This window comes from Berghia stephanieae, chromosome 11 (genome assembly GCF_034508935.2).
Source record: "Berghia stephanieae isolate SIO BIC M18660-M18661 chromosome 11, UCSD_Bste_1.3, whole genome shotgun sequence".
Taxonomy (NCBI): Eukaryota; Metazoa; Mollusca; class Gastropoda; order Nudibranchia; family Aeolidiidae; genus Berghia; species Berghia stephanieae.
Genome location: NC_088370.1, coordinates 33,446,495 through 33,473,994, shown reverse-complemented (window position 1 = coordinate 33,473,994; position 27,500 = coordinate 33,446,495). Strand labels below are relative to the sequence as shown.

The 27,500-nt window shown below is 38.6% G+C and overlaps 1 protein-coding gene across 3 annotated transcripts in view; it reads left to right on the top strand.

The window, feature by feature from the left end:
- LOC144956240 (regulating synaptic membrane exocytosis protein 2-like) overlaps positions 1 to 27,500 on the top strand; it is a 108,316-nt gene that overhangs the window by 34,641 nt on the left and 46,175 nt on the right. For all 3 annotated transcript variants that reach the window (XR_013641926.1, XM_078886663.1, XM_078886664.1), the window contains one exon: positions 17,362 to 18,168. Coding sequence is in view for 2 of the 3 variants with exons in the window: in XM_078886663.1 (XP_078742789.1) it covers positions 18,038 to 18,168 (131 nt within the window). In the remaining variant the exon portion in view is untranslated. The remainder of the gene's footprint in view (positions 1 to 17,361; positions 18,169 to 27,500) is intronic.

Below are 27,500 nucleotides of genomic sequence, written 5' to 3'. Positions count from 1 at the left end.
TACAAATCTCTATTTTTTTTCTTTCTTCAGCAAATATTTCTTTGGCAATGATTAGATCATTCTACGATTGCACTAGAGAGAGAGAGAGAGAGAGAGAGAGAGAGAGAGAGAGAGAGAGAGAGAGGTAGAGAGAGAGAGATACAGAGAGAGAGATAGAGAGATAGAGAGAGAAGAGAGGTAGAGAGAGAGTAGAGAGAGAAGAGAGAGAGGAGAGGAGAGAAAGAGGTAGAGGGAGAGAGAGAGGTAGAGAGAGAGAGAAAGAGGTAGAGAGAGAGAGAGAGAGGGAGAGAGAGAGAGAGAGGGTGATACCTATCCACCTCCTTAGCACCTTTTTTACCATAGGAAAATCGTCACATTCGTTACGATACAGCCAACATTTTTCGCATTCTGATTTCTTTTGTACATCATAATATTTGAACAAAATGTTTGCTATAGATAGTTCGAAGATGACGTCACTCAGATCTTTGTTATTGTTTTTTGCCATCCGCGTTTATGAGTAATGCTCATTGAATTGTATTAATCTGACTATAAACGGTCATGGATACACACCGTTTTGTGTGTTGGTCCGTTATACTTCCGGATGGCTTCTTAGCCAAGCGCATACTATCTATATTTAAAGTATATTAACACTGTGTTGAAGAGATAGATCGTTTAGCAGAACAAAATATGTATAGCAAAATCTAACAGCTTTTGTGTTTGAGTGAAATAAAAATCTATTTTTGTATAGATAGAATGCGCTTGGCCAATGAGTTCACAACATTGCCATCCGGAAGTATAACGGACCAACACACAAACTCTTTGTAACCATGAACTTTTATAGATAGAATGCGCTTGGCCAAGGAATTCACAACATTGCCATCCGGAAGTATAACGGACCAACACACAAACTCTGTGTAACCATGAACTTTTATAGTCTGGTTAATACAGTTTAGTGAGAACAACTCACAAACGCGGATGGCAAAAACAATAACAAAGGCCTGGGTGACGTCATCTGCATACTATCTATAAAGGATTGCGCTTGAATACGTTAACACACAAAATGACATCATAAGAAATACACTGCATCAATATTTATTTACAACGCCTACTCAGGCTTTGCATTTACAATCCGAACTAGAACAATCAATATCAAAAGAGTATAGATGTGTGACCAGTCAGCTAAAAACGATATGTATGGATGGATGGATGGATGGATGGATGGGTGGGAGGGTGGATGGATGAATGGATGGATGGGTAGGTGGGTGGGTGGATGGATGGGTAGGTGAGTGGATGGATGGATGGATGGATGGATGGGAGGGTGGATGGATGGATGGATGGATGGGAGGGTGGATGGGTAGGTGGATGGATGAATGGATGGATGGGTAGGTGGGTGGATGAATGGATGGATGGATGGATGGATGGATGGATGGGTAGGTGGGTGGATGGATGGATGGATGGATGGATGGATGGGTAGGTGGGTGGATGGATGGATGGATGGATGGATGGATGGGTGGGTGGGTGGATAGATGGATGGGAGGGTGTATGTATGTATGGATGGATGGATGGATGGATGGATGGGTGTATGTATGTATGGATGGATGGATGGATGGGAGGGTGGATGGATGAATGGATGGATGTATGTATGTATGGATGGATGGATGGATGGATGGATGGATGGGAGGGTGGATGGATGGATGGATGGATGGATGGATGGATGGATGGGTGAATGTATGGATGGATGTATGGATGGATGGATGGATGGATGGATGGATGGGAGGGTGGATGGATGAATGGATGGATGGATGGATGGATGGATGGGAGGGTGGATGGATGAATGGATGGATGGGTAGGTGGGTGGGTGGATGGATGGGTAGGTGAGTGGGTGGATGGATGGATGAATGGATGGATGGGAGGGTGGATGGATGGATGGATGGACGGATCATAGAGAATACAAGACGGACGGATGGGTGGATGAATGGATGGATGGATGTGTGTATGGATGGATGGATGGATGGATGGATGGATGTGTGTATGGATGGATGGATGTGTGTATGGATGGATGGATGGGTGGATGGATGGATGGATGTGTGTATGGATGGATGGATGGATGTGTGTATGGATGGATGGATGGATGGATGGATGTGTGTATGGATGGATGGATGGATGTGTGTATGGATGGATGGATGGATGGATGGGTAGGTGGGTGGGTGGATGGATGGGTAGGTGAGTGGGTGGATAAATGGGTGAATGGATGAATGGGAGGGTGGATGGATGGATGGATGGACGGATCATAGAGAATACAGGACGGACGGATGGATGGATGTGTGTATGGATGGATGGATGGATGTGTGTATGGATGGATGGATGGATGTGTGTATGGATGGATGGATGGGTGGATGGATGGATGGATGGATGGATGGATGGATGTGTGTATGTGGGGATGGATGGAAGGATGGATGGATGTGTGTATGGATGGATGGATGGGAAGATATATTGATGGACGGATGGATTTATATGTGTGTCCCTAATGTGAACCTTATCCTCAAAATTCAAATTTGAGATTCAATTATAATGTAAAATTTATAATAAAGGCTTGCATTGATAAAATTGAATTAGTTTCTAATATTGAGATATCACATTTCAGATTTCCATATTCCGGATATTTCGTCTCTTGTGGTATGATACTCGCTTTCGGATCGGAAGGTCCTGGGTTCGAGCCTCGCTCGGCGCATAGTTGAGTCCTTGGAAAGGGTTTTTACTCACATTCTCTCACCGTACTCAGGTGTAATAAGAGTACCTGGCCGTTAACAGCGTTGAATGACACGGGCTCTCGGATCAGACGGTCCAAGGTTCGAATCTCGATTTGAGCGGACATAGTTGAGTCCTCTGAAAAAGGCTCTTATTGTTTTTTGCCATCCACGTTTATGAGTAATTCTCACTAAACTGTATTAATCAGACTGGAAACGATCAAGGTTACACATAGTTTTGTGTGTTGGCTCGTTATACTTCCGGATGGCAATGATGTGAACTTCTTAGCCAAGCGCATACTATCTATAGATAGATAGAATGAAGTTGACGTCACTCATTTCTTTGTTGTTGCTTTTTGCCATCCACGTTTCTGAGTACTTCTCACTAAACTATATTAACCAGACTATATACGATCAAGGTTACACATAGTTGTGTGCGCTGGTGTGTTTTATTTCCGGATGGCAATGTTGTGAGCTTCTTAACCAAGCGCATACTATCTATATGCAGGTCTGACAATATATTGCGTCATTTTAAAAGATTTCCATAACAACAATGAGCCCATAAGCAATTGGATTCAGTAGTCTGATGTCACGCCGCCCGTCAACGGCGACCATCTTTGTTCTAAACAAAGAAAATCATTACTTTTTAATTCTTCATGGTGGCTAGAACTTTTCATATGTCTTGTGATCAGAACAGGGACGGCTGGTAATAATGGGCAGGGTGGGCAAATACCAGCCTGTTTTTTCAAGTTATATGCTGTATTACCAGGTCCGAAATAATAAAATCTAAATTAGATAATTTCAAAAGTTACTACTTAAAATTGATACTTTGTACTGAAATCAATTTGTGTGTATTTTGATAGATTGCGAATCACCATGCATCCCGTAATACATAAACCAGGATACGCTCCTGTTCTTTTTATCACCCCCCCCCCCCCCAACCACTCCACTCCACTCCGCCCACATCGTCATCTCATCGTCACGTCGCCTGACGGTGATTTTGCTGTCTGGCCTCTCTAGTACTAGGTCGGGCTAATTCAAATGAGCCCACCTTATTAACCAGTGTACACTAAATAGAGATTTTGGCAAACGAACTTTTTCTTATTTATTGCCTTACTTGTGCTGGGAAGGTTCCAGTATTGAATTAAATTTATTAATTTACTAATATTATATCAATTTAGTATTAGTTTGTGTTGTTTTAATATATTTGTTTATCCATTTAAATTATTTCTTTTTTTCCCCTCGTTTTCTTTAGTGTTTCTCAAAACTCATTTATTTAAATTGTTTTCTTATTTGTTTGTTGTTGTTGTTGTTTTTTGTTGTTGTTTTTTGTTTTGTTTTTTAACAAATTAATTTGTTAATTCTTTTTTTTTTTTTTTATTATTCTTAAAGTAATTACCGCTGTATTTTTTATTGCCAGACTAAATATTTTTGCAAAACAATGTAATTTTCTATTGTATTCCCTCTAATAAAACAAAACACTTTTATTCAAAAGTCACGACTAAATAAATATATAAAATACAACCACCATTTTGGTTTTCTCAACAATTGAATTAGTATACGAGAAATACTCTTCTGAGTAAGGAGATAGTTGAATTCTAAGTTATAGAGGAAATACGGAAGGGTGGGCAGATTCCGTACTTGCCCCTCCTGAAGCTAATACATACATAAGATGGTTCGCGATGAAGAGGCGGGAAGCAAGGGATTGGTTGGGTAAGGAGCAAAGATAACACGGTAATTATTGTGACGATAGTCAAACGAATACATGAGGAGAGATTGGTAACATTATTTTGTCTTAATTATATTGTATGAAGTATTGGCGAAAGCCTAATATTAAATAAACGTTGTTTTTGTTTGTCTTATTTTGACTATGGAACTGATACTGATACTTGTCATAGCAGACCTGCCTACTTTAGATAGGAAAATAAAAATCGTAGTTTTCAGGGCTAATAAAATCGTAGATATTTTAACTACCCTTTAAAAAAATCACCGGAATTTTCGTCTGTTTTGATAGATATCAAATTTTAAAAAACGAGAAAAAATAATTGGAAACGTAATAATGATGGTGATGGTGGTATAGTGGTAGCGGTGGTGGTAGTAGTAATGATGATGGTAATATTATTATTATTATTATTATTATTATTATTATTATTATTATTATTATTATTATTATTATTATTATTATTATTATTATTATTATTATTATTATTAATATTATTATTATTATTATTATTATTATTATTATTATTATTATTATTATTATTATTATTATTATTGTTATTATTATTATTATTATTATTATTATTATTATTATTATTATTATTATTATTATTATTATCATTGTTATTATTATTGTACGTATTGGTGGTATTACTATTGTTGTATTTTTTTTTGGTGGTTATTAATGGTATCAGTTTATTGTTTGGTCCCATTTGCCATTATTTTCCACTTTCATGTATGTGGTCATCAAATTGTATGATTAATTGGCGAAAGCCTAAGATTGAATAAATTTTGTAATATCGTATGGTAACCATCATTGTCGACGACATCGTTGTTGTCATCATAATCATCATCATCATCATCATCATCATCATCATCATCATCATCATCATCCTTAACAACAACAACAACAATATTAACAACAAGTACAACAATAGAAATAAAAACAATATCAACATCACCATACAATTTCCGTCATCGTCTCCACAACTATCATTCTAACCAACAGCACCACCAAAACCACTACCATAATTACCCTCACCGCCTCGTCTTCCTCCTCCTCCTCCACCACCACCAACCACCGCTACCACTATTCCAACCACTACCACCACCGGCACAATCATTCTGACCACCAAGACAGCAGTAAAAATTATGCAATTTGAGCTCTGAATGAAACTCGAGTCATATCGCTGTTGTTGCTTCTCCATGAAAACTTTAAGGTTACTACGTACTACTGAAAACCAGAAATATGTAAAAGCAATATTAATATCGCCGTTGAGGGATTAAAGCATCTCTTTAATTTTTCGAGTGAAGGAAATGGACTTGTATTGTCAAGGTGTTGTCGCATTATGTCTCGTCGCTTTATTTTTTAGTTGTATTCTCTTTCGTGATTCATTTTTGATTACGTTTGGAAGAATTAAAATCTACTGGTATTGTCATTTCATTGTGAATGTGATTATTGGTGGTTGAAATATTTTTTGTTTAAAGGCGAAAAAAAAAATCAAAAAAAAATTTTATTAAAAAAAAAAACAAAAAAATAAAAAATAAAAAATATATATCATATATATATATATATATATATATATATATATATATATATATATATATATATATATATATATATATATATATGACCGAATCCTCTTTGCCCAACCACTGTAAATAGGCTAGAACCGCCACTGGATCAGAATGTGTAAAATTCAAAACATGATCAAATTTATATATATGAATATATATTATGTTTTTTTCCCCTCTGATTACGATTTTATGCTCGCCGGAGAAATATTTCATACGGGCGTCCGCCATTGTTCCGATAGTTTAGAGCCAGTGTTACTGTTACCATGCGTCATTAGGAAGGAAGTGACTTTATGACTGTTGAAGAGTATTGAGTTATCAGACCTGCAAATAAGTGCACGTCGGATACAAAGCATTATAGTTATGTGTTTCTAACCATCTGATATTTAACTTAGAATCCCTTTCCGACAACTGCTTCATAATCACAAAGCACTAAAAGTTTTTTTTTTTTTAAATTATTATTATTATTATTATTATTATTATTATTATTATTATTATTATTATTATTATTATTATTATTATTATATTATTATTATTATTATTATTATTATTTATTATTATTATTATTATTATTGTTATTAATATTATTATTATTATTATTATTATTATTATTATTATTATTATTATTATTATTATTATTATTATTATTATTATTATTGTTATTATTATTATCATCATCATCATCATCATCATCATCATCATCATCATCATCATCATCATCATTTTAGAGGTAGGTTAAACATTCACTCAATGTAAGCAAACAACAACACTGAACATGAAATAAGGAGTCACAACGTCTGTAACGCGCTATTCAAATGGGCATGATCTATATTATTACATTTCCATGTGCTCGAGGTCATTGGTCACATTGCAAAGTGTGTTGAGAATGACCCACATAGTGAAAAGTGTTCACAGTTTGAGAAATATCCAACGTCACACTTTGTCATTTTGCTCAGCATGACTCATGAGTATGTTTACGATTTTCATAAACAAAGCAGCGTGTCCAGTTACATTAAGAAATGCCCAATCGTTGTACATCAACATATCATGGGATTGATGACTAGGTTGGACGAAAACAGATATAGATCGCTCCCATTCTATCGATAGAGACAATACACAGTTGTTAAGTTGTCATTGACCAGCTCCGCATGTTTCACCTGTGTAGAATGCTCAACGTATAGATAGAATGCGCTTGGCCAAGGAGTTCACAACATTGCCATCCGGAAGTATAACGGACCAACACACAAACTCTGTGTAACCATGAACTTTTATAGTCTGGTTTATACAGTTTAGTGAGAACAACTCACAAACGCGGATGGCAAAAACAATAACAAAAGCCTGAGTGACGTCATCTTCGAACTATCTATAAGAGTAAAGAATTTCTTCTAATGACCTACATTTTCTTCACTCACATCCAGACTCCAGCCTTCAACCTACAAATTTTAAAAGCCAATAGATAGTATGCAGATGACGTCACTCAGGCCTTTGTTAATGTTTTTGCCATCCGCGTTTGTGAGTTGTTCTCACTAAACTGTATTAACCAGACTATAAAAGTTCATGGTTACACAGAGTTTGTGTGTTGGTCCGTTATACTTCCGGATGGCAATGTTGTGAACTCCTTGGCCAAGCGCATTCTATCTATGGGGAATGAGATTAACGGCAGAGTAGCGTCCCTTGATTGGACGTCACGGGCGGAAAAGTTATTAGAGAGAGAACGTCATGTTGGTTGTGCGCATGCGCCTCTCGTCCTCGCTTCCGGTGAAAGCGGCATGAGACACTTCACCGAACGCGAGGACGAGAGAGACGCATGCGCAAAACCAATTTGACGTTCTCTCTGTAAGATGACGTCCAATCAAGAGCCGCTACTCTTCCGCTAATCTCATTCCCTATAAGCTTCAACAGTCGTGACATCACTGCCTTCGTCATGACGCATGGTAACTTAGTAACTGGTTCTAAACTATCGGAACAATGGCGGATGCCCTTATGAAATACTTCTCCCACGGGCATAAAAGTGTATCCAGAGGAGAAAAACATTATAAATCTGATCGTGTTTTGACTTTGATACATTCTGATCACATGACATGAGAAAAAGTTCTAGCTAGCATGAAGAATAAAACATACCGATTTTCTTGGTTTAGAACCAAGCTGCTGGTTGCTGGGCGGACGTGACACCAGACTATTGAATTTTATTTGCATATGACTAGACCACTAAAGTATTAGTAGTCTTTCCGAGCCAGGGGGCTCGAACCCGTACTGTTACGACAACTCCGCCTGGTCGCGAGAGGGTAGCTCTACAGTTGAAGCCATCCACTACTTCGGATGTCTTAGACTGTAGAGCTACGCCCTCGCGTCCAGGCAGAGTTGTCGTAACAGTAGGGTCGCGGGTTCAAATCCCCATCTCCACGAAGTTTTTATTCGGCGGCTATGTGGTCTAGTGGTATGACACTCGCTTTCGGATCAGAAGGTCCTGGGTTCGAGCCTCGCTCGGCGCATAGTTGAGTCCTTTGAAAAGACTCTTTGCTCACATTCTCTCACCGTACTCAGGTGTAAAATGAGTCCCTGTCCGTTAATAACAGCGTTGTCTCTATCGGAAAAAAATAATGTAATATCTCCTAACAGACGTCATGTTTCGTCCTACATTTTAAGTGTTGATGTTGGCCAGGGACCCTTTGTAAAGCGTTTTGAGCACGTTTAGTGGATATTGTGCGATATTAAAGTATTTTTTTTCTCGTCCAGGCGGAGTGTCGTAATAGAAGGGTCGGGGGTTCATGTCCCCGCCCATCGCCGCGTCATTTTCATTCTCTAGTGTCATCCGGCACTTTTCGGCACTTTTCTATTCACTTCATTTCTTGTTATTTTATCTTTCAGAGCCAGTAAGCCTACGGAGCCAGACTTCTAAAGCGGTGAAGAGGACAATAGCAATTGTTCGCTACTCTTTGGATAGGACGCTAGTCAATCGCAAAGTGCTTTCCGCCAGATCTAACAGACCCAGCTACCAAATCATAGTTGGGTGGACAGAAGAAAAAAAAAACAAATATCGACTGCACGTACCTGGGATAAATCTCGTTCCCATTGCGTATGAAACGAGTGCTCTGTCAACTAGGTCACAACTAGAACCCCCACTAGATCAGAAAGCCGTAATATAAAAGTATAGATAGTATGCGTTTGGCTAAGAAGCTCATAACATTGCCATCCTAATAACGCATAATGTGTGTGTGTGTGTGTGTGTGTGTGTGTGTGTGCGTGTATGCATGTGTGTGTGTATGTGTGTGTTTGACTATTTTAGCAGTTCTAGACAAGGTCCATCCACCTCATTCATTGTGAATGCCATAACCACAATGAGGGAATAAACAATTTACAATGAATTATGTTACAATTATCTTTTAGTTTATAAGGGCCCATGAAGATCGCGGCCGTGTGAGGATAGTCATACGGCATAACTATTCACTGACTGCACACAATTTCTGTATTGGAAAAAAAATAGTAGCAGGAATGGGATGAGGCGACGGTTGGCGGTTGTAACAGCCGTTAGGAATGAGGACTGGACCGATTCTAGAATTCCTCATCTCCCCCTCCTCCCCTCACCCCTCTCTCTCTCTCTCTCTCTCTCTCTCTCTCTCTCTCTCTCTCTCTCTCTCTCAGACTCCTATGTTTTTCGCCGCGCAAAAATTGATTGGTTTGTATTCGTCCTTAACATAGATGGATGGATGGATGAATTGAGTGACTAGATGTGTGTGTGTGTGTGTGTGTGTGTGTGTGTGTGTGTGTGTGTGTGTGAGTGATCGAAGCAGCGAGAGATTGAGCGAGTGAGCGACATTCTACTACTGATCGATAAAGGGTTGTACAGGGGGTGTGGAAATGTGTTCTATACGGAATGGAATGAATGTGGTTTTCCTCAGTGTGTCTGTGCGCGTGTGTATGTGTGTGTGTGTGTGAGTGCGTGTGTTGTTTTTTTTTTTAACTTTCATTGTGGATGTGTTATTTTATTTATCTCTCCCTCTCTCTCTCTCTCTCTCTCTCTCTCTCTCTCTCTCTCTCTCTCTAACTCTCTCTCTCTCACTCTCGATCTCTCTCTCTGTCTCTCTCTCTCCCTCTCTAACTCTCTCTCTCTCAATCTCTCTCTTTCTCTCTCTCTAACTCTCTCTCTCTCTCTCTCGATCTCTCTCTCTCCCTCTCTAACTCTCTCTCTCTCTCTCTCTCTCTCTCTCTCTCTCTCTCTCGATCTCTCTCTCTTTCTGTGTCTGTCTTGAATAAAACATAACTATGACGAGTGTTTGTGTTTGTATGCATGTGAGAGAGTTTGTGTGTGTGTGTGTGTGTGTGTGTGTGTGTGTGTGTTTCTGGATATTTGAGTTAGCGCGTACTTTCCTAGGTGATTGATTACGTATAATGTGTGTGTCCGTGTATGCATGTGCGTGTGTATGTGTGTATGTGTGTGTATTTGTGTGTATGTGTGTGTATGTGTGTATGTGTGTGTATGTGTGTATGTGTGTGTTTGACTATGTTAGCAGTTCCAGAGCAGGTTCACTAGATTGTGTGTGTGTGTGTGTGTGTGTGTGTGTGTGTATTACAGATTGCATAGAACTCCAATACATAAGTTGAAAATATCAAAGCGATAAATTAGAGAGCAATAAATAAATAACAATGTGAAATTGAATGTAAGCTTCAATTTAATATACGATAACAGATAAAATGTACGTTTCGGGTTTCCCCTTTATCAACAAAACATGAAAGAATGAAACACTACAGAGGAATGAGATAATATTATGGTAGTGGCGTTGTTAAGACGAAGGCTGCCTCTATTCTCATCCCCCCGGCCGATTGGATTACCGAAAAAAACGTCGCCGGCTTTTTGCGATTTGGATTTGATTGATTTTTTTTTTAATTGTGCAACTTGTGACAAGAAACTTAACAAATTACTGCATTACAACCTTTGGATTAAACATACAACAATTGTGGACTACTATTATGAAGACTAGCATCCTAGACTAGGGGGATGAGAATAGTCACTTCGTAAGACGAATAAACATTTTACTTACCTTAATTAATGCTTTATCGATGGAATCAAAGTCTTGTGAATTACAATGACCATGTGTGAACCCTACTATGGATTTAGTCCTACTTTTCATTTAGCGGTAGTAGCCTAGATCTTAATTGTGGTCTAGTGGTATGACACTCGCTTTCGGATCGGAAGGTCCTGGGTTCGAGCCTTGCGCTCGGCGTATAGTTGAATCCTTGGAAAAGGCTATTTACTCACATTCTCTCACCGTACTCCGGTGTAAAATGAGTACCTGGTCGTTAACAGCGTTATCTGTGTCCGAAAAATTGTAATATCGCCCAACAGGCGTCATGTCCCGTCCTACATGTTAAATGTTGCTGTTGACCAGGGACCCCTTGTAAAGCGCTTTGAGCACATTTAGTGGGTATTGCGTTATAATAAAAAAAAGAAAATAAAAATTTAAAAAAAGCCCAAGAAATACTTTACAGAAAATGAAGTAGCAGAAATGTGCTAGGCAATAGAGAATAAAAGTTCTGCGGCGATGGGGGCTCGAACCCGCGACCTTACTGATACGACAACTCCGCCTGGCCGTGAGATGGGTGGCTATGCAGTCACCGCCATCATCCACCACTGCTTAATACTTTCGCTATAGATAGTTCGAAGATGACATCACTCAGGTCTTTGTTATTGTTTTTTGCCATCCGCGTTTATGAGTAATGCTCACTGAACTGTATTAACCCGACTATAAACGTTCATGGATACACACAGTTGTGTGTGTTGGTCCGTTATACTTCCGGATGGCAATGTTATGAGCTTCTTGGCCAAGCGCATACTATTTATACAGATTATCATATTTCAACGTAATTTTTATGGCTCATTCATGACCTTAGAGTGCCGTTAAATCAAAATAAATAAACACATACTATTGTTTTGTTTTTTGTTTTTTTAACGCATTGATTTTTATTGCTTTTTCCCCCAGAAAATGTCATTCAGATTTCTTTCCTCCAATTAAATTTGAAAATTATAGGGTTTTTAAAATATTTTTTTTTTTATTTTTTTTTTAATTAGTTGATTATTTGTTTCTGTTCAACAATATCTCTCTCTCTCTCTCTCTCTCTCTCTCTCTCTCTCTTTCTCTCTCTTTCTCTCTTTCTTTCTCTCTCTCTCTGTTTCTCTCTCTCCCTCTCCCTCTATCTCCCTCTATCTCTCTCCCTCTCTCTCTCCCCCCCTCTCTCTCCATCTCTCTCTCTCTCTCTTCCTCTCTCCCTCTCTCTCTATATATCTCCCTCTCTCTCTCCCTCTCTCTCTCTCTATCTCTCCCTCTCTTTCTTTCTCTCTTTCTCACTCTCTCTCTCCCTCTCTCTCTCTCTCTCTTCCTCTCTCTCTCTTCCTCTCTCTCTCTCTCTCTCTCTCTCTCTCTCTCTCTCTCTCTCTCTCCACCCCACCCCCCATAACTCCCCACACATATTTTGTTGATTTATTGACAAATCGAGTTTGACATTTCAAGTATGCGAGACTCGCCTTGAAAAAAAATGACATAGATCAGTAATGCAACGAGACATTGAACTGTAGGTTTCTTATCGACACTATTCCGATTTTGATCTAGTTAACCCTTAACAGACGCAGTTGGATTTCATATTTACCGCTACTATTTCGTTAACTCATTATAGATGTATAGATAGTTCGAAGATGACGTCACTCAGGCCTTTGTTATTGTTTTTGCCATCCGCGTTTGTGAGTTGTTCTCACTAAACTGTATTAACCCGACTATAAAAGTTCATGGTTACACAGAGTTTGTGTGTTGGTCCGTTATACTTCCGGATGGCAATGTTGTGAACTCCTTGGCCAAGCGCATTCTATCTATAGATAGTTCGAAGATGACGTCACTCAGGTCTTTGTTATTCTTTTTTTTTTCTTTTTTTTTTAGCCATCCGCGTTTATGAGTAATTCTCACTAAACTGTATTAACCTGACTATAAACGATCATGGATACACACCGTTTTGTGTGTTGGTACGTTATACTTCGGATGGCAATGCTGTGAACTTCTTGTTTAGCCAAGCGCCAAGGAGTTCACACCATTGCCATCCGGAAGTATAACGGACCAACACACAAACTCTGTGTAACCATGAACTTTTATAGTCTGGTTAATACAGTTTAGTGAGAACAACTCGCAAACGCGGATGGCAAAAACAATAACAAAGGACTGAGTAACGTCATCTGCATAGTATCTGTTGATTAGAGTCGGAAAGCAGGATAGTTCCATAGAGTGGTGACGTAAACGGCAACCGGCGACGTCCTCAATGCCGGTTGCCGGGAATTATAATTTCTTTTACTTATAACCGCCAAAAAAAATTCACGAATCCAAATTGGAGCTCTGACAATGGTCGCACATGTAACCATCTACTGTAAATGACATCAAAATAAATTTTGATTTCATAAGGATTAAAAATTGGGGGTGGGGGGGGGGGGGGGGGGTGTAAGATCTAGGCTACCGCTAAAAATGAAAAGTAGGAATACATTTTCAGTGTTGAATACGTCTTCAGAAAATTGATACTTCATTCAACATTTTTGTCACTTCGAGTTTGAGTCTTTGCGTCTGTTATATTTATGTTGCTAATCTTTCAAGTTATTTTTAGTACTATGTCAACATTTAAACCCGATAATTTTCAAAAAAAAGTTCAATCATTCTATAATTTATTGAATTACTCCATCGTGATATCTTAATGTGTCAAAATATTAACTCTCTCCTTGCCAGCCATTCTTAGTATCTTCCCTAAAACTACACACTCAACTTTCACAAACACATAGATTTTTTTATCACTCAGACATAGGTGTAAAGTTCTTCCGATGCATAATTTCTTTAGCAAGACATATCTAATAAAAAAAAAACACACTGTTCATTTTCTTTAAATTTTACGATGTACAAGAGAAATTTGAATAAGAAAAATGTTGGTTACGAATGTGACGATTTTCCTGTAGTTGGTGAGGAGAGGGTTAAGAATGCAAACATTATCCAAATCCCTGTCTATTTGTGACCCCTCGTCTCAAAACGGCATCAAGTCGGGATGATTATTAAGATGATGAAAATGGAATTTGTAGCCAGAAATATCATGTTTAAGTTGAGTTTATATGCTTTATAGAGGAGAAGCAATATCATATTTTACTGTGCAAAATATCAACGTTTCATATTTTTGACCATTTTAACTATAATTTGACTTTTTAGTATCTGGTCCATCCGACACAATACCGTTTTGAGACGAGGGGTCACATTTATGAAATTGACTGAATCTCGTCGTTGAAGGGTTAAAATAGATATTGTAATAGTCCAATTATTCCCACAGTTCCAAATGTGTCATTCAAGGCGTGTTACGTTACCAACCGCTCTTCTCGTTTGCTTTTAAAATTACCTTGTTTACTTCTAAGATCTGATATTATTGTTATTATTTCAAATTATTGTCGGCATGCAAGCTTTGGATTCGCTTTCAACCAATTTTCTGTCTGTGATACAAATATAGATTCAGAATTGGAATGTTTTGTGACAGTGAGTTTTTATCATGAATTTGAACAACTTGTATTTTCATTATGTCAATTTTATATTGATGCATCGTCTTGACACACACACACACACACACACACACACACACATACACACTCTCACACACACACAAACAAATGTTTGCATAATATGGTGCGGCTATGTGGTCTAGTGGTATGAAACTCGCTTTCGGATCGGAAGGTTCTGGGTTCGAGCCTCGCGCTCAACGCATAGTTGAGTCCTTGGAAAAGGCTCTTTACTCACATTTTCTCATCGTACTCAGGTGAAAAATGAGTACCTGGCCGTTAACAGCGTTGTTTGTCAGAAAATTTGTAATATCGCCTATCAGACGTCATGTCCCGTCCTACATGTTATATGTTGCTGTTTACCAGGGGCCCCTTGTAAAGTGCTTTGAGCACATTTAGTGGATATTGCGCTATATAAAGCTCAATTAAAAAATTAAATATTGTGGACCTTATCTTTGGAGCGTTCTTTGTTGTGCATTTTTACCTGGCCTTTTTTTTTCTATAGGGGAGCGAAGTGGCCGAGTGGTTAAGGCATTGCACGATGACCCGAAAGGTCCCAGGGTTCGGTTCAAGCCCCGCTTCAGGCACTTTCGTTTTTTTGTTTTGTTTCTTGAGCAAAATTATTAACCCCCTTAATTGGATTCAGTAGTCTGATGTCACGCGCCCGGCAACGGCGGCCATCTTGGTTCTAAACAAAGAAAATCATTACTTTTTATTCTTCATGCTGGCTAGAACTTTTCATTCCCTTTTCATATGCCTTGTTATCAGAATGTGTAAAAGTCAAAACATGATCAAATTGATGGGGTTTTTTTTTCTCTGGATACGCGTTTAATCTCGCCGGAGAAATATTTCATACGGCGTCCGCCATTGTTCCGATAGTTTAGAGCCAGTGTTACTAAGTTACCATACGTCATTAGGAAGGAAGTGACGATACGACTGTTGAAGACTATTTGTTCACTTGGACAACATGTTGATTCCTGTTGACATCTGACATCTTGATTGATGAATTATTTATATTCCTTCATGGAATGCCTAGGCGACGATATCTTATGATGTGGCGGAAGGCAAGGGCATAAAAATATATATATATATATATATATATATATATATATATATATATATATATAGATAGTATGCGCTTGGCTAAGGAGTTCACAATATTGCCGTCCGGAAGTATAACGGACCAACACACAAAACTTTGAGTAACCATGACCGTTTATAGTCTGATTAGTACAGTTCAACGAGAAGTACTCATAAACACGACTGGCAAAAAAAAACAACAAAAAAAACAATAACAAAGACCTGGGTGACGTCATCTTCGTTCTATCTATAAGAGGAATGCGTCTGTCCGTAGCCATCGTTATAATATAGCCTGATACTGTAATCCAAAAGGACTGACAATTTGACGTCATTTTTTTGTTTTTCCACCGCCTAGTGAGTTGTCGTTAGTAGAGCTCATGGAAACAAGTCATTTCATTGGTTGAACTATTGAATACAACTCACGATTTGTTTTCTTTTGTAGACTGGCATTTGACGTCAGTTTTTGGTCAGTGTCAGGCCATATAACTTTACGAAGGCCACGGTCAAGCACTCACTTGTCTCTAATCAGGTGGAAAACATGTGCTTTAGCTTTTATATAGGGCAATATCCACTAAACGTGCTCAAAGCGTTTTACAAAGTGTCCCGAACTAGCAGTAACATGTAGACATGACGCCTGTCAGGCGAGATTACCATCAACGGCCAGGTACTCATTTTTCACCTGAGTACGGCGAGAGAATGTGAGTAACGAACTTAAATATCCACTAAATGTGCTCAAAGCGCTTTACAATGGGGTCCATGGCCAACAGCAACATTCAACCTTTAGGACGTGACATGGCGTCTGTTAGGCGATGTTACAATTTTTTTCGGACAAAGACAACGCTGTTAACAGCCAGGTACTTGTTTTACATCTGAGTATGGCGAGAGATGAATAACAAATTATTCATCTTAACTACGCCACTACCACATCATCTCATTCATCTGTGGTGTTTCAATCATCCTGTTTTGTTGATAAAGGGGAAACCCGAAACGTTCATTTGATCTGTCTTTGTAATTAAATTGAAGCTTACATTCAACTTCGCGTTATTATTTATTTCTTCGAGCTTCGAGCAGCAACATTTACACTGCACATTAGCTACTACTTTTCAAATGCTATCTAATTTACGAGTTCCTTTCATTGTCCAGTAGCATATCATATTATCGTTGTTAACTGACTGGTCAGCAGGATGTGTATGGGTCATGATAATAGTATGGGTCATGTCTATGGGTCGGTCCGTGGATTGTCCAGTATCTGGTCACACACCGTGTCATGTGATGCCAGTGTGGAATAGATAGTATGCGCTTGGCTAAAAAGCTCAAAACATTGCCATCCGGAAGTATAAAGGACCAACACACAAAAGTGTGTGTATCCATGAACGTTTATAGATAGTATGCGCTTGGCTGAGAAGCTCATAACATTGCCATCCGGAAGTATAACGGACCAACACACAAAAGTGTGTGTATCCATGAACGTTTATAGATAGTATGCGCTTGGCTGAGAAGCTCATAACATTGCTATCCGGAAGTATAACGGACCAACACACAAAAGTGTGTGTATCCATGAACGTTTATAGTCAGGTTAATACAGTTCAGTGAGCATTACTCATAAACGCGGATGGCAAAAAACAATAACAAAGACATGAATGACGTCATCTTCGATCTATCTTTAGGTAACTATCCATTTTCTCATGTTTATATTTTCAGAATGAACGAAAAAAGACCAGTGGTATCGATAATAGCAGAACAATTTCTTCCATGACCGTGCATCCATGTGGAACACCAACCTTATCATGTTGGATGCGGAATCCACATTTATTATCAACAACAAGAAAAACAACAACAAAAATAATATACGTCTATTTTTAGACAAGGATATTCTACGTTTTATCACTTGAATGAGGGAGGCGACGGCGGCTATCATCAAATCCATTTACAAACCACCGCCTTCTCAGACATCGTCTGTCGCTTATCGTTTGTCCTTGACCTTGTCATACAACAACTACTACGTCACAGATTCCACTGCCAATCAAATTTGTCGCTTTAGTAGTAGTAGTAGTAGTGGCAACGACGGGATCGACAAGTGGTGGTCTTTCCTTGTTCTTATTTATTTATTAGTAAAGGATTTTACTCGGAACTCTTCTGCTGAGAGTGGAGAAAATCTCGAGGATATTTTACGTCGTTCTCATTGGATTACAATCTACTTCTGTGTTCTTGTGGATTTATACCTTTATAATCCTGATAAGAGGAGGAGGGGGAGGAGGAGGAGGAGGAGGAGGTGGGTGGAGGTGTTGACGACGACGAAGACGACGACGACGACGGCAGCGACGATAACGTCCTCCTCATCCCCATCATCATCATCATCATCACCATCCTCACCGTCATGACCTCTCGACGCCCCTCCCTTCCTCCGATGCCCGATCTGAGTCATCTGACGGAGGAAGAGAGGATGGTGATAGAGGATGTACTCCGACGTCAGAGGGAGGAAGAGGAACGGGAACAGGAAGTCATCAGGTAAGGATAATTCTAGACACAAATAGATATGTGACGTGGCGCGACGGTTTGGTCCGGAAGGTTCATTTTGGACATTTGGACCTTTTGGTATTTCGGAATAGATCATTCTTTTCTCTTTAATTTGATACCTGTTTCATTGTTGTATCATAAACTTTGGCTGAGTTATACAAGATTGAAATTGGGAGGTTCCTAATAATCCCAGATCCAAAATTCAGAGAAATTTGCACTTTAAGATTTGACATACATCACCATAGCAACGGATGTTATTTTTAAGCTATCGTAATGAAATTTGACATGCTTTTTATATAGCATGTGACTAACATGTGTGTAAAATTATTTTTGATTCTCTCCATCAGTTTTTACACAACACTCGTTTATGTAATGACGATATTTTTGTGAATTGACCCTCGAGTGAAAAAATAAACCCAACAAATAGCACACATACTTTTATCCATTGCAACAGTGCAATGTTTATTTAAAGTTAGCTGTGATATCGGCACTATTTCACAAGATCTGCAATTCTGGAAAGTCTTCACAAATTAACTGGCGAAAGCAGCCGAGGCATTACGTTCGATTGACTGAAAAGCGAAAGGCCACGAGTCAGTCAGACAATCTAACACTTCAAACTTGAAACAAAGGAATGAAAATAGTCTCAGCTCAACCATAATTTATCTTACTCAATCGATGTGTTCAAATCTGATTGAGCTATTGGCGTGGGAGGGGGGGGGGGGGTATCGTGGATTGGGAGGGGGGTGGGTGGGGGTGGTAACAGTTCTTTGCACTTAGGAAGGAAAGGGTCCCACCCACTCGGGTCTTTATTCTTTCATTATCCGCATCATTTTCAACATCCTCCTGCATGCCCCCCCCCCCCCCCTCCCTGCCCTCTCTCTCCTCTTCCTCCCTTCTTTCCCATAACTCTCTCTCTCTCTCTCTCTCTCTCTCTCTCTCTCTCTCACACACACACACACACACACACTCACTCTACTTCCTGTTCCATCATTCTCTTTTTCATTTCATAATCACTCTCCTCATTTTGTCTCGTCCTATTCACTCTTTCTGTCGGCCTGTCCATTAACTCTTTTCTTTCAGCCCCCCCCCCCCCCCCCCCCCTCATTCCTTCTCTCTCTATCTACCTCCTCCCTGTTCCAACAATCCCATTAATTCCATAGTCAATCTTTTCATTTTTTCTCGTCCTCCCGTCCTGGTAACCATCTATAGCTATCTGTCTATCCTCTAGCTCTTTATTTTATTCATCCCCATATTCCATCCTCCCATCTCCAGTCAACACTCGTTCAGCGAATCATTCGAGGCAAGCGCACGATCACGCCCACGCCCACGCCCACAACACCACAATCTCCTCGCCTCTGACGAGCTCAATACAATTATCGGCCGAATCTAACAAGTTAAATTATTCATTTGATAACATATCTCATAAAATTTTGTTTATAATGAAGCAAGATTTTGAATTTCTTGCATTATGAACTCCCACAAAAATCGTTTTGCGTAAGCGGCCATTTTGCATAACTTATGACCATGTGATCCCGAGGACCAATGAGAGAGAAGGATAATAATAATAATAATAATAATAATAATAATAATAATAATAATAATAATAATAATAATAATAATAATAATAATAATAATAATAATAATAATACTTTATTGCATCCCAAAAAGGAAATTTTTTTGTACCGACGTGTTATAATTTGCACAATAAGATAAAAATACAATGGAAATAGGATGTATAGATATAAAAAAGGAGCAGCTCTATAACCAGAGCTGCGCTTTATAATATGAATAATTTCAACACTGTAAAATAGTTAAAACTGTCACTATAAATTGAAAATTGAAAAGATTGCAAAACAAATAAATTAATAAATTAATATTTATATTTTTTAAAAGTAAAAATGAGAAATAATTATATAGAATGATTATTGCTTGATGTTATAAAGCCTAATACTGGACGGCAGAAAAGATTTTCGGTGTCTCTCTGTTTTCGTTGAAATAGAGAAAGGGCGACCACTTCTTTCTGACATAATAATTGATGGTCTTAGTGGATGATACTGGTCATTTAATATTTTAGTTATTTTATTTATACAAAATTTCTCGTATAAAAGATCTACATCGTCAACATCATTTATATAGCGTTTAATGGATTTTTTAATATTTGAATTTATTTTGTTCCTTTCCACTGCTAAGCAATTGCCTCCCCAAGCTGTTATACAAAATGACAAAACACTTTCGATTACTGCTCTATAAAATAATGTGCAGAGGGTTTTATCTATTCTAAACTGAGAGAGTTTTGATAAAAAATATGTACGTCTGCACATCTTATGCCTAATTATTTTCAAGTGTTCATCCCACTTGAGCCTGTCATCAATCGTTACACCAAGGTATTTGTAGTGAGGAACTCGCTGGACGAATTGGTCCTTTAATTTTAACGGTTCTATCGGTTCCTTCACTCTCCTAAAGTCAATCACTAGCTCCTGTGTCTTGCTTATGTTAAGCTCTAGGTGGTGGGCATCACACCAAGACACACTATCAATTTCTTGCCTATAAGCCACTTCGTTGCCATTTGTTATGAGGCCTTGAAGAGCGGTGTCATCTGCAAACTTTATTAAAGGTACACTCAAGTTTTGACTTCTACAGTCATTCGTGTATATTGTGAATAATACAGGGGACAATACGCAACCTTGAGGAGCACCAGTATTTGTAGTTATACAGGAAGATTTGTTTTGTCCTAATTGAACATATTGTGCTCTCTCCGGAAGAAATTCGAGCACCCAAGCAATTATATACTTGTTTAAATTCAGACTAGTCAATTTTTGAACAACCAACTGAGGTTGCATTGTATTGAACGCTGAAGAAAAATCTGCAAAAAGCAATCTGCAATAGCTCCTAGCGTGATCTAGATGCCTGTAGATGTTGTTTGTAAACAGCAAAATGGCATCCTCTACGCCACGTCCTGGTTTGTAAGCAAATTGATGACTATCACTCAATGGCATAAACTGATTCCTAATTTTAACAAGAACAAGTTTTCTAAAGATTTCATGACTATTGAAGTCAGTGCAACAGGTCTGAGATCGTTCATAGTTTCAAGTTTTTCTTTTTTGGGAACAGGAATAATTTTTGAAGTTTTCCAAATTTCAGGGATCGAAACGCATTGGAGGGACCAGTTAAAAATATGTGTATAAATGGGGGAAAGCTGATGGGCACATTCTTTTAATAGTTTTCCTTTCAATCCATCCGGCCCAGCAGCCTTCCTCTCGTTTAGTTTCGAAAATACGAATCTCGTTTCCTCTTCACTGACCTCAATAGTCATTTCATCTTCCAAAGCCCTGTCTAATTTATGTTTTTCATTTTCAATATCAAATTTGTTTGCTGTGTCGAAACGTGAATAAAATTTATTTAAAGTTTCAATTTCGATATCTTCAGATATAATCGTGGGCTTTGGATTATAGTTAACAGCAGTATTAAGCCCCCGCCACGTGTCCCGTATATCCCCAGAAGAAAAGCATTTTTCAATTTTATTTTTGTACTTGTCTCTACAACTAGATATTACCCTCTTTATCTCTTTTTGTTTTGTTTTCAGATCTTTTTTGTTTCCACTAGTATAGAGAGTTTTCTTTTGGTTCAATAAAAGTTTTAGATCTTTTGTTATCCAAGGCTTGTTGTGAGGATAATATTTTATTTCTTTTTTACAAGACACTAGCTGTTCACAAAATTTTAAATACTCACTCACACAGTCATTCAGCTCATCCACACTATCACATGATTCGATAAAAACATTCCAGTCAGTGCATTCAAAACAACCACGCAAATCTTCACACACACTTCCGTTCCAGATCTGTACACTTTTCTTTACTGGTTTTACACGTTTAAAAACAGGGCGGTAGGTGGGGAGTAGCAAGAGCATGCAGTGGTCAGATAAACCTAATGGGGCACGGGGTAAACATTTATAACTATTTCTAATATTACACAGGAATAAATCTAATGTTTTTTTGTCCCTTGTCTCGCAGTCCACGTATTGATGAAGTCCCGGGAGAGTAAAATCGTTACATTGGTTAAAATCGCCAGTGACCATCAATACGGCATCGGGTGACTTAATTTGAATGTCCTGTATTTCTTTCCTCAAAATATTTTTCGCTGTGGTGTTGTCTGATGATGGTGGAATGTAGACGTTGATGATGATGACATGAGTATATTCCCGGGGTAGATAATATGGTCGTGACGAAACAGTAATAAATTCAATATAATCGTCACAATACATTTTCTTTATCTGACAGTTATTGGGGTGGCACCATTTGTTGTTAATATATGTGCACACCCCACCCCCAGTTCGTTTATTTACATTAGTCCGATCTCCTCGAAATAGTGAATATTGTTCAATATTAAAACATGATGATGGTATGTGAGGAGATAGCCAAGTCTCTGTTAACGCTATTATGGAGGCTTGACGAAAGTCACTATTAAAACGACACAGTGAAAACAGTTCATCAATTTTATTTTTCAGTGATCTTACATTACCTGTCACGACACAGGGTAAAAATGGACGAAAAGGCCGTCTGTTAAATTTTGTTTTTATTCCTCCTTTTCTCCCCCTCTTTCTTACTTTAATAAACGATGTGTCAATAGTGGGTGGTGGGGGTGACACGGGTTGGAGGGATCGGAGAGTCTCTGGAGTATAAGTTATCGATAGGCTTTTGGCAGCAAAATTACAGGCTAAAACACCATTTATGCTTATAAATATACTAATAAATATAAAAATCAGGAACAATATATACTTCACATCCATTTTGAATAAAAATTAGGCGTAAATTCCGACGATTGAATGATAAATGAATAAAAATATGTGTAGAAAATAGGTAAACATGCACAACACGTCTGTTGTCGCTGGAAGCCAGCGCCAAATATTCAAGGGGTTTTCCGTTGGTAACTATGCATGGCCTACTTCTGTTTACATAACTGACTACACTCTTTTCGGGGATATAATTTGACAACAAGATGGGGTCAAGGGGATAAAAATAGCATTGCGAAGGCAGAAATGGAGTTCCCCTTTGAGAAAAAGTTATAGGTTACCGGATTGGCGTCCTTTTGCTAAGCTTAAAGAGTCGTCAACGGACGTAAAATGGTCCCTCTTTCAATGGGCGAAAACAGGGTGTACTCTCTTTTAAAATTAATTTTATATACTTTTAAGACCATTTTTAATGAAAAAGGTGCGATTTTATAATAGAAAAATACCTTAAAAAGTCAAAAGTTGAACAAACGCATTTGTAGTCACTTTTCAAATATAATGGTCGTTTTCTCAGTTCAGCCAGATGTACCTTCCGGACTGAACCGTCGCGCGACATCAGATATTATTATATAAATGTGACCCCTCGTCTCAAAGCGGTACTAAGTCGGGATGGATCAGCTGTTAAAAAGGAAAATTATAGTTAAAGTGGCCAAAAATATGAAACGTTGGTATTTAGCACAGTAAAACATTATATTCCTTCTCCTCTATGAAGCATTTAAACTCAACTTCAGCCTTATATTTCTGGCTATAAATTCCATTTTCAGCATCTTAATCATCCCGACTTAATACCGTTTTGAGGCGAAGGGTCACTTAAATGCGACCCACCGTGTGTCATCGTCCAGAGAGTTTTCTCGTCTTATATATATATATATATATATGTGTGTGTGTGTGTGTGTGTGTGTGTGTGTGTGTATGTCATACTCTTTGTACGTGTTAAGTCTTGCTGTAGGTCATGAACCCTTTGTAAAGCGCATTGAGCAAGTTTAGTGGATATTCATCATCATCATTGCCTTTTTCACACTGAGTCAGGGTACAGGCCACAGACAAACAGTTTCCATCCTTCTATATCCTGAGCTAACTTTTTAATCTCATTCCAGGTCTTACCACTTCTCTGTATATCAGCTTCTTTAATTCTTCTCCATGTTCCTCGTGGCCTTCCCCTTGATCTTCTGCCCTGAGGGTTCCAGTCCAATACTTTCTTCGTTATCCTACTCCCTGTGTATAGCGGATATTGCCCTATATAAATTTTAAAAATTGAAAAAAAAGAGCTTTTATACAGAGCAATATCCACTAAACGTGGTCACAGTGCTTTAACACTTAACATTTATGACGGGACATGAGGTCTGCTAGGCGATATTATTACATTTTTTTCGGACAGAGACAACGTTTTTAACGGGCAGGTACTTATTTTCACCTGAGTACGCGTGAGAGAATAGACACATAGATAACCACGCCTCTCGGACAGTCGTCATAGTGTAAACAATGGCAGTGAGGGTAAACATAATAGCGAACTACTCAGAATTTACTATCGATGGTATGTGTCTAATTAAAATACACACTGTTCTACCGCTTGATCAATAGAACTAACACAGAAAACTATGAGTAAACTTAAAAGTTTATAATATGATGGAGAAAATCTTATAATGACTAGTCACTCATTTGTCGGTATAAAACAATAACAATGATCAGAGAGATGTCGATTCCTTTCACGTTATTGTTAATAAACAACCAACTATGTTTGTCCGACCACGTGTAACGGTATGGTACAAATTCCATGTTTTGATTGGTCACAAATCTACTGGTTAATTTGAGTAAAGAGCCTTTTCGAAGGACTCAACTATGCGCCGTTAGGCCTACATACAGCCTACAACGTCCAATTTAAAAAAGAATAATTTGTCCTTGATGGTCACGGCATGCGTACCCTGTCGAAATAGCATGTATTGATTATAGCATCGATCACCTGGTCAGGACTCAGAAAAGTAGTCCACGACCACCCACACACACACACACGCGCGCGCGCGCGCATGTACACATACAAACACACACATACACATGCAAGCACAAACACACACACACACACATACACACACTCACAAATGTAAATATAGATAGAATGCGCTTGGCCAAGGAGTTCATAACATTGCCATCCGGAAGTATAACGGACTAACACACAAACTCTGTGTAACCATGAACTTTTATAGTCTGGTTAATACAGTTTAGTGAGAACAACTCACAAACGCGGATGGCAAAAACAATAACAAAGGCCTGAGTGACGTCATCTGCATACTATCTATAAATTAATGATGAAAATGTGTTTGTCATCGATTGTTGCTCCAACGCCCTGAATCGTGGCCTTCGTAAAGTTATGGCCTGATACTGACTAAAAATGACGTCAAAATGCCAGTCTTTTGCCACAAAAGAAAACAAATCGTGAGTTGTATTCAATAGTTCAACCAATGAAATAACTTCTTTCCATGAGCTTTACTAACGACAACTCACTAGACGGTGCAAAAACCAAATAATGACGTCAAACTGCCAGTCCTTTTGGATTTCAGTATCAGGCCATAACTTTACGAAGGCCACGCCTGAATACTATAGATAGTTCGAAGATGACGTCACTCATGTCTTTGTTATTGTTTTTTGCCATCCACGTTTATGATTTTAAACTGTATTAACGAGACTATAAACCCTCAATGTTACACACAGTTTTGTGTATTGGTCCGTAAGACTTCCGGATGACAATGTTGTGAACTTCTTAGTCAAGTGCATACTATCTATAGATAATTTTTGCTTGGCTATGAAGGTCATGACATTGCCATCCGGAAATATAACGGACCAACAGCTACACGTAACGCATGTAGAACGAGACATGCGCTTGTTAGGCGACATTACATTTTTTTCCGACAGAGACAACGCTGTTAACGGCCATGTACTCATTTTACACATGAGTACGGTGTGAGCATGTGAGTAAAGAACCTTTTCTAAGGGTTCAACTAGCGCCGAGCGAGGCTCGAACATAGGACCTTCCGATCCGAAAGCGAGTGTCATATCACAAGATCACACAGCCACGCTGTAGATAGTATTCGCACGGACGTCCCGCTCGTACAGACCCCTAAATTCCAAACTGCGAATCACCCCTAAAAATCATGAAATATGTTCTGGTGATAGATATAGATAGAACGAAGATGACGTCACTCAGGCATTTGTTATTGTTTTTGCCATCCGCGTTTGTGAGTTGTTCTCACTAAACTGTATTAACCAGACTATAAACGTTCATGGTTACACAGAGTTTGTGTGTTGGTCCGTTATACTTCCGGATGGCAATGTTGTGAACTCCTTGCCCAAGCGCATTCTATCTATACTGTCGGCACACTTAACCAGTGGAGTTTTGACCAATCAAAACATTGTATTTGTGACACACCTTCACACGTGCTCGGACAAACTGAATTAGTTGTTTATCAACCATAAAGTGAATGAATACAACCTTTCTCTGATCATTGTTATTGTTTTTATACCGCTAAGTGGGTGACTAGTTATCACACGATTTTCTAGATTAGATTATAAACGTTTAAATTTACACAAAGTTTTGTGTCGGTTTTATTCATCAAGTGGTAGAACAGTGAGTATTTTACATAGACACATACTATCGATAGTAACACCTGTGTAGTTTGCTATGTTTACCAATCAGTCATTGTTTCCATTACGACAACTGTCCGAGAGGCGTGGTTATCTACGTGTCTATAGATAGTATGCGCTTGGCTAAGAAGCTCATAATGCCATCCGGAAGTATAACGAACCAACACACAAAACTGTGTGCATCCATGGACGTTTATAGTCGGGTTAATACAGTTCAGTGAGCATTACTCATAAACGCGGATGGCAAAAAACAATAACAAAGACTTGATGACGTCAACTGCATACTATCTATTGGACCACCATCCTGGAAAACATGACTTTCGTCCAGAAGGATCGCATCGTCTTCAGAGATTTTAATGTAAATGCTCGAAGCTCGAAGAAATAAATATAATATGAAATTGAATGTTAGCTTCAATTTTATTACAAGAACAGATCAAATGAACGTTTCGGGTTTCCCCTTTATCAACAAAACAGGATGAAAGAAACACTACAGATGAATGAGATGTGGTAGTGGCGTTGTTATGATGAATAAACCACATGTAGAACGAAACATGACGCCTGTGAGGCGATATTACATTTTTTTTCGGACAGAGACAACGCTGTTAACGGCGAGGTACTCATTTTACACCTCAGTACGGTGAGAGAATGTGAGGAAAGAGTCTTTTCCATCAACTATGCGTCGAGCGAAGCTGTAACTCAGGACCTTCTGACCCGAAAGCGCGTGTCATACCACAAGACCACATAGCCGCATCTACACCATTACCATTACCACCACCACTACCACTACGATTACCAATTACCATTACCACTACCATCACCACTACCACTACCACTACCATTACCACTACCATTACCATTACCATTACCACTACCATTACCACTACCATTACCATTACCACTG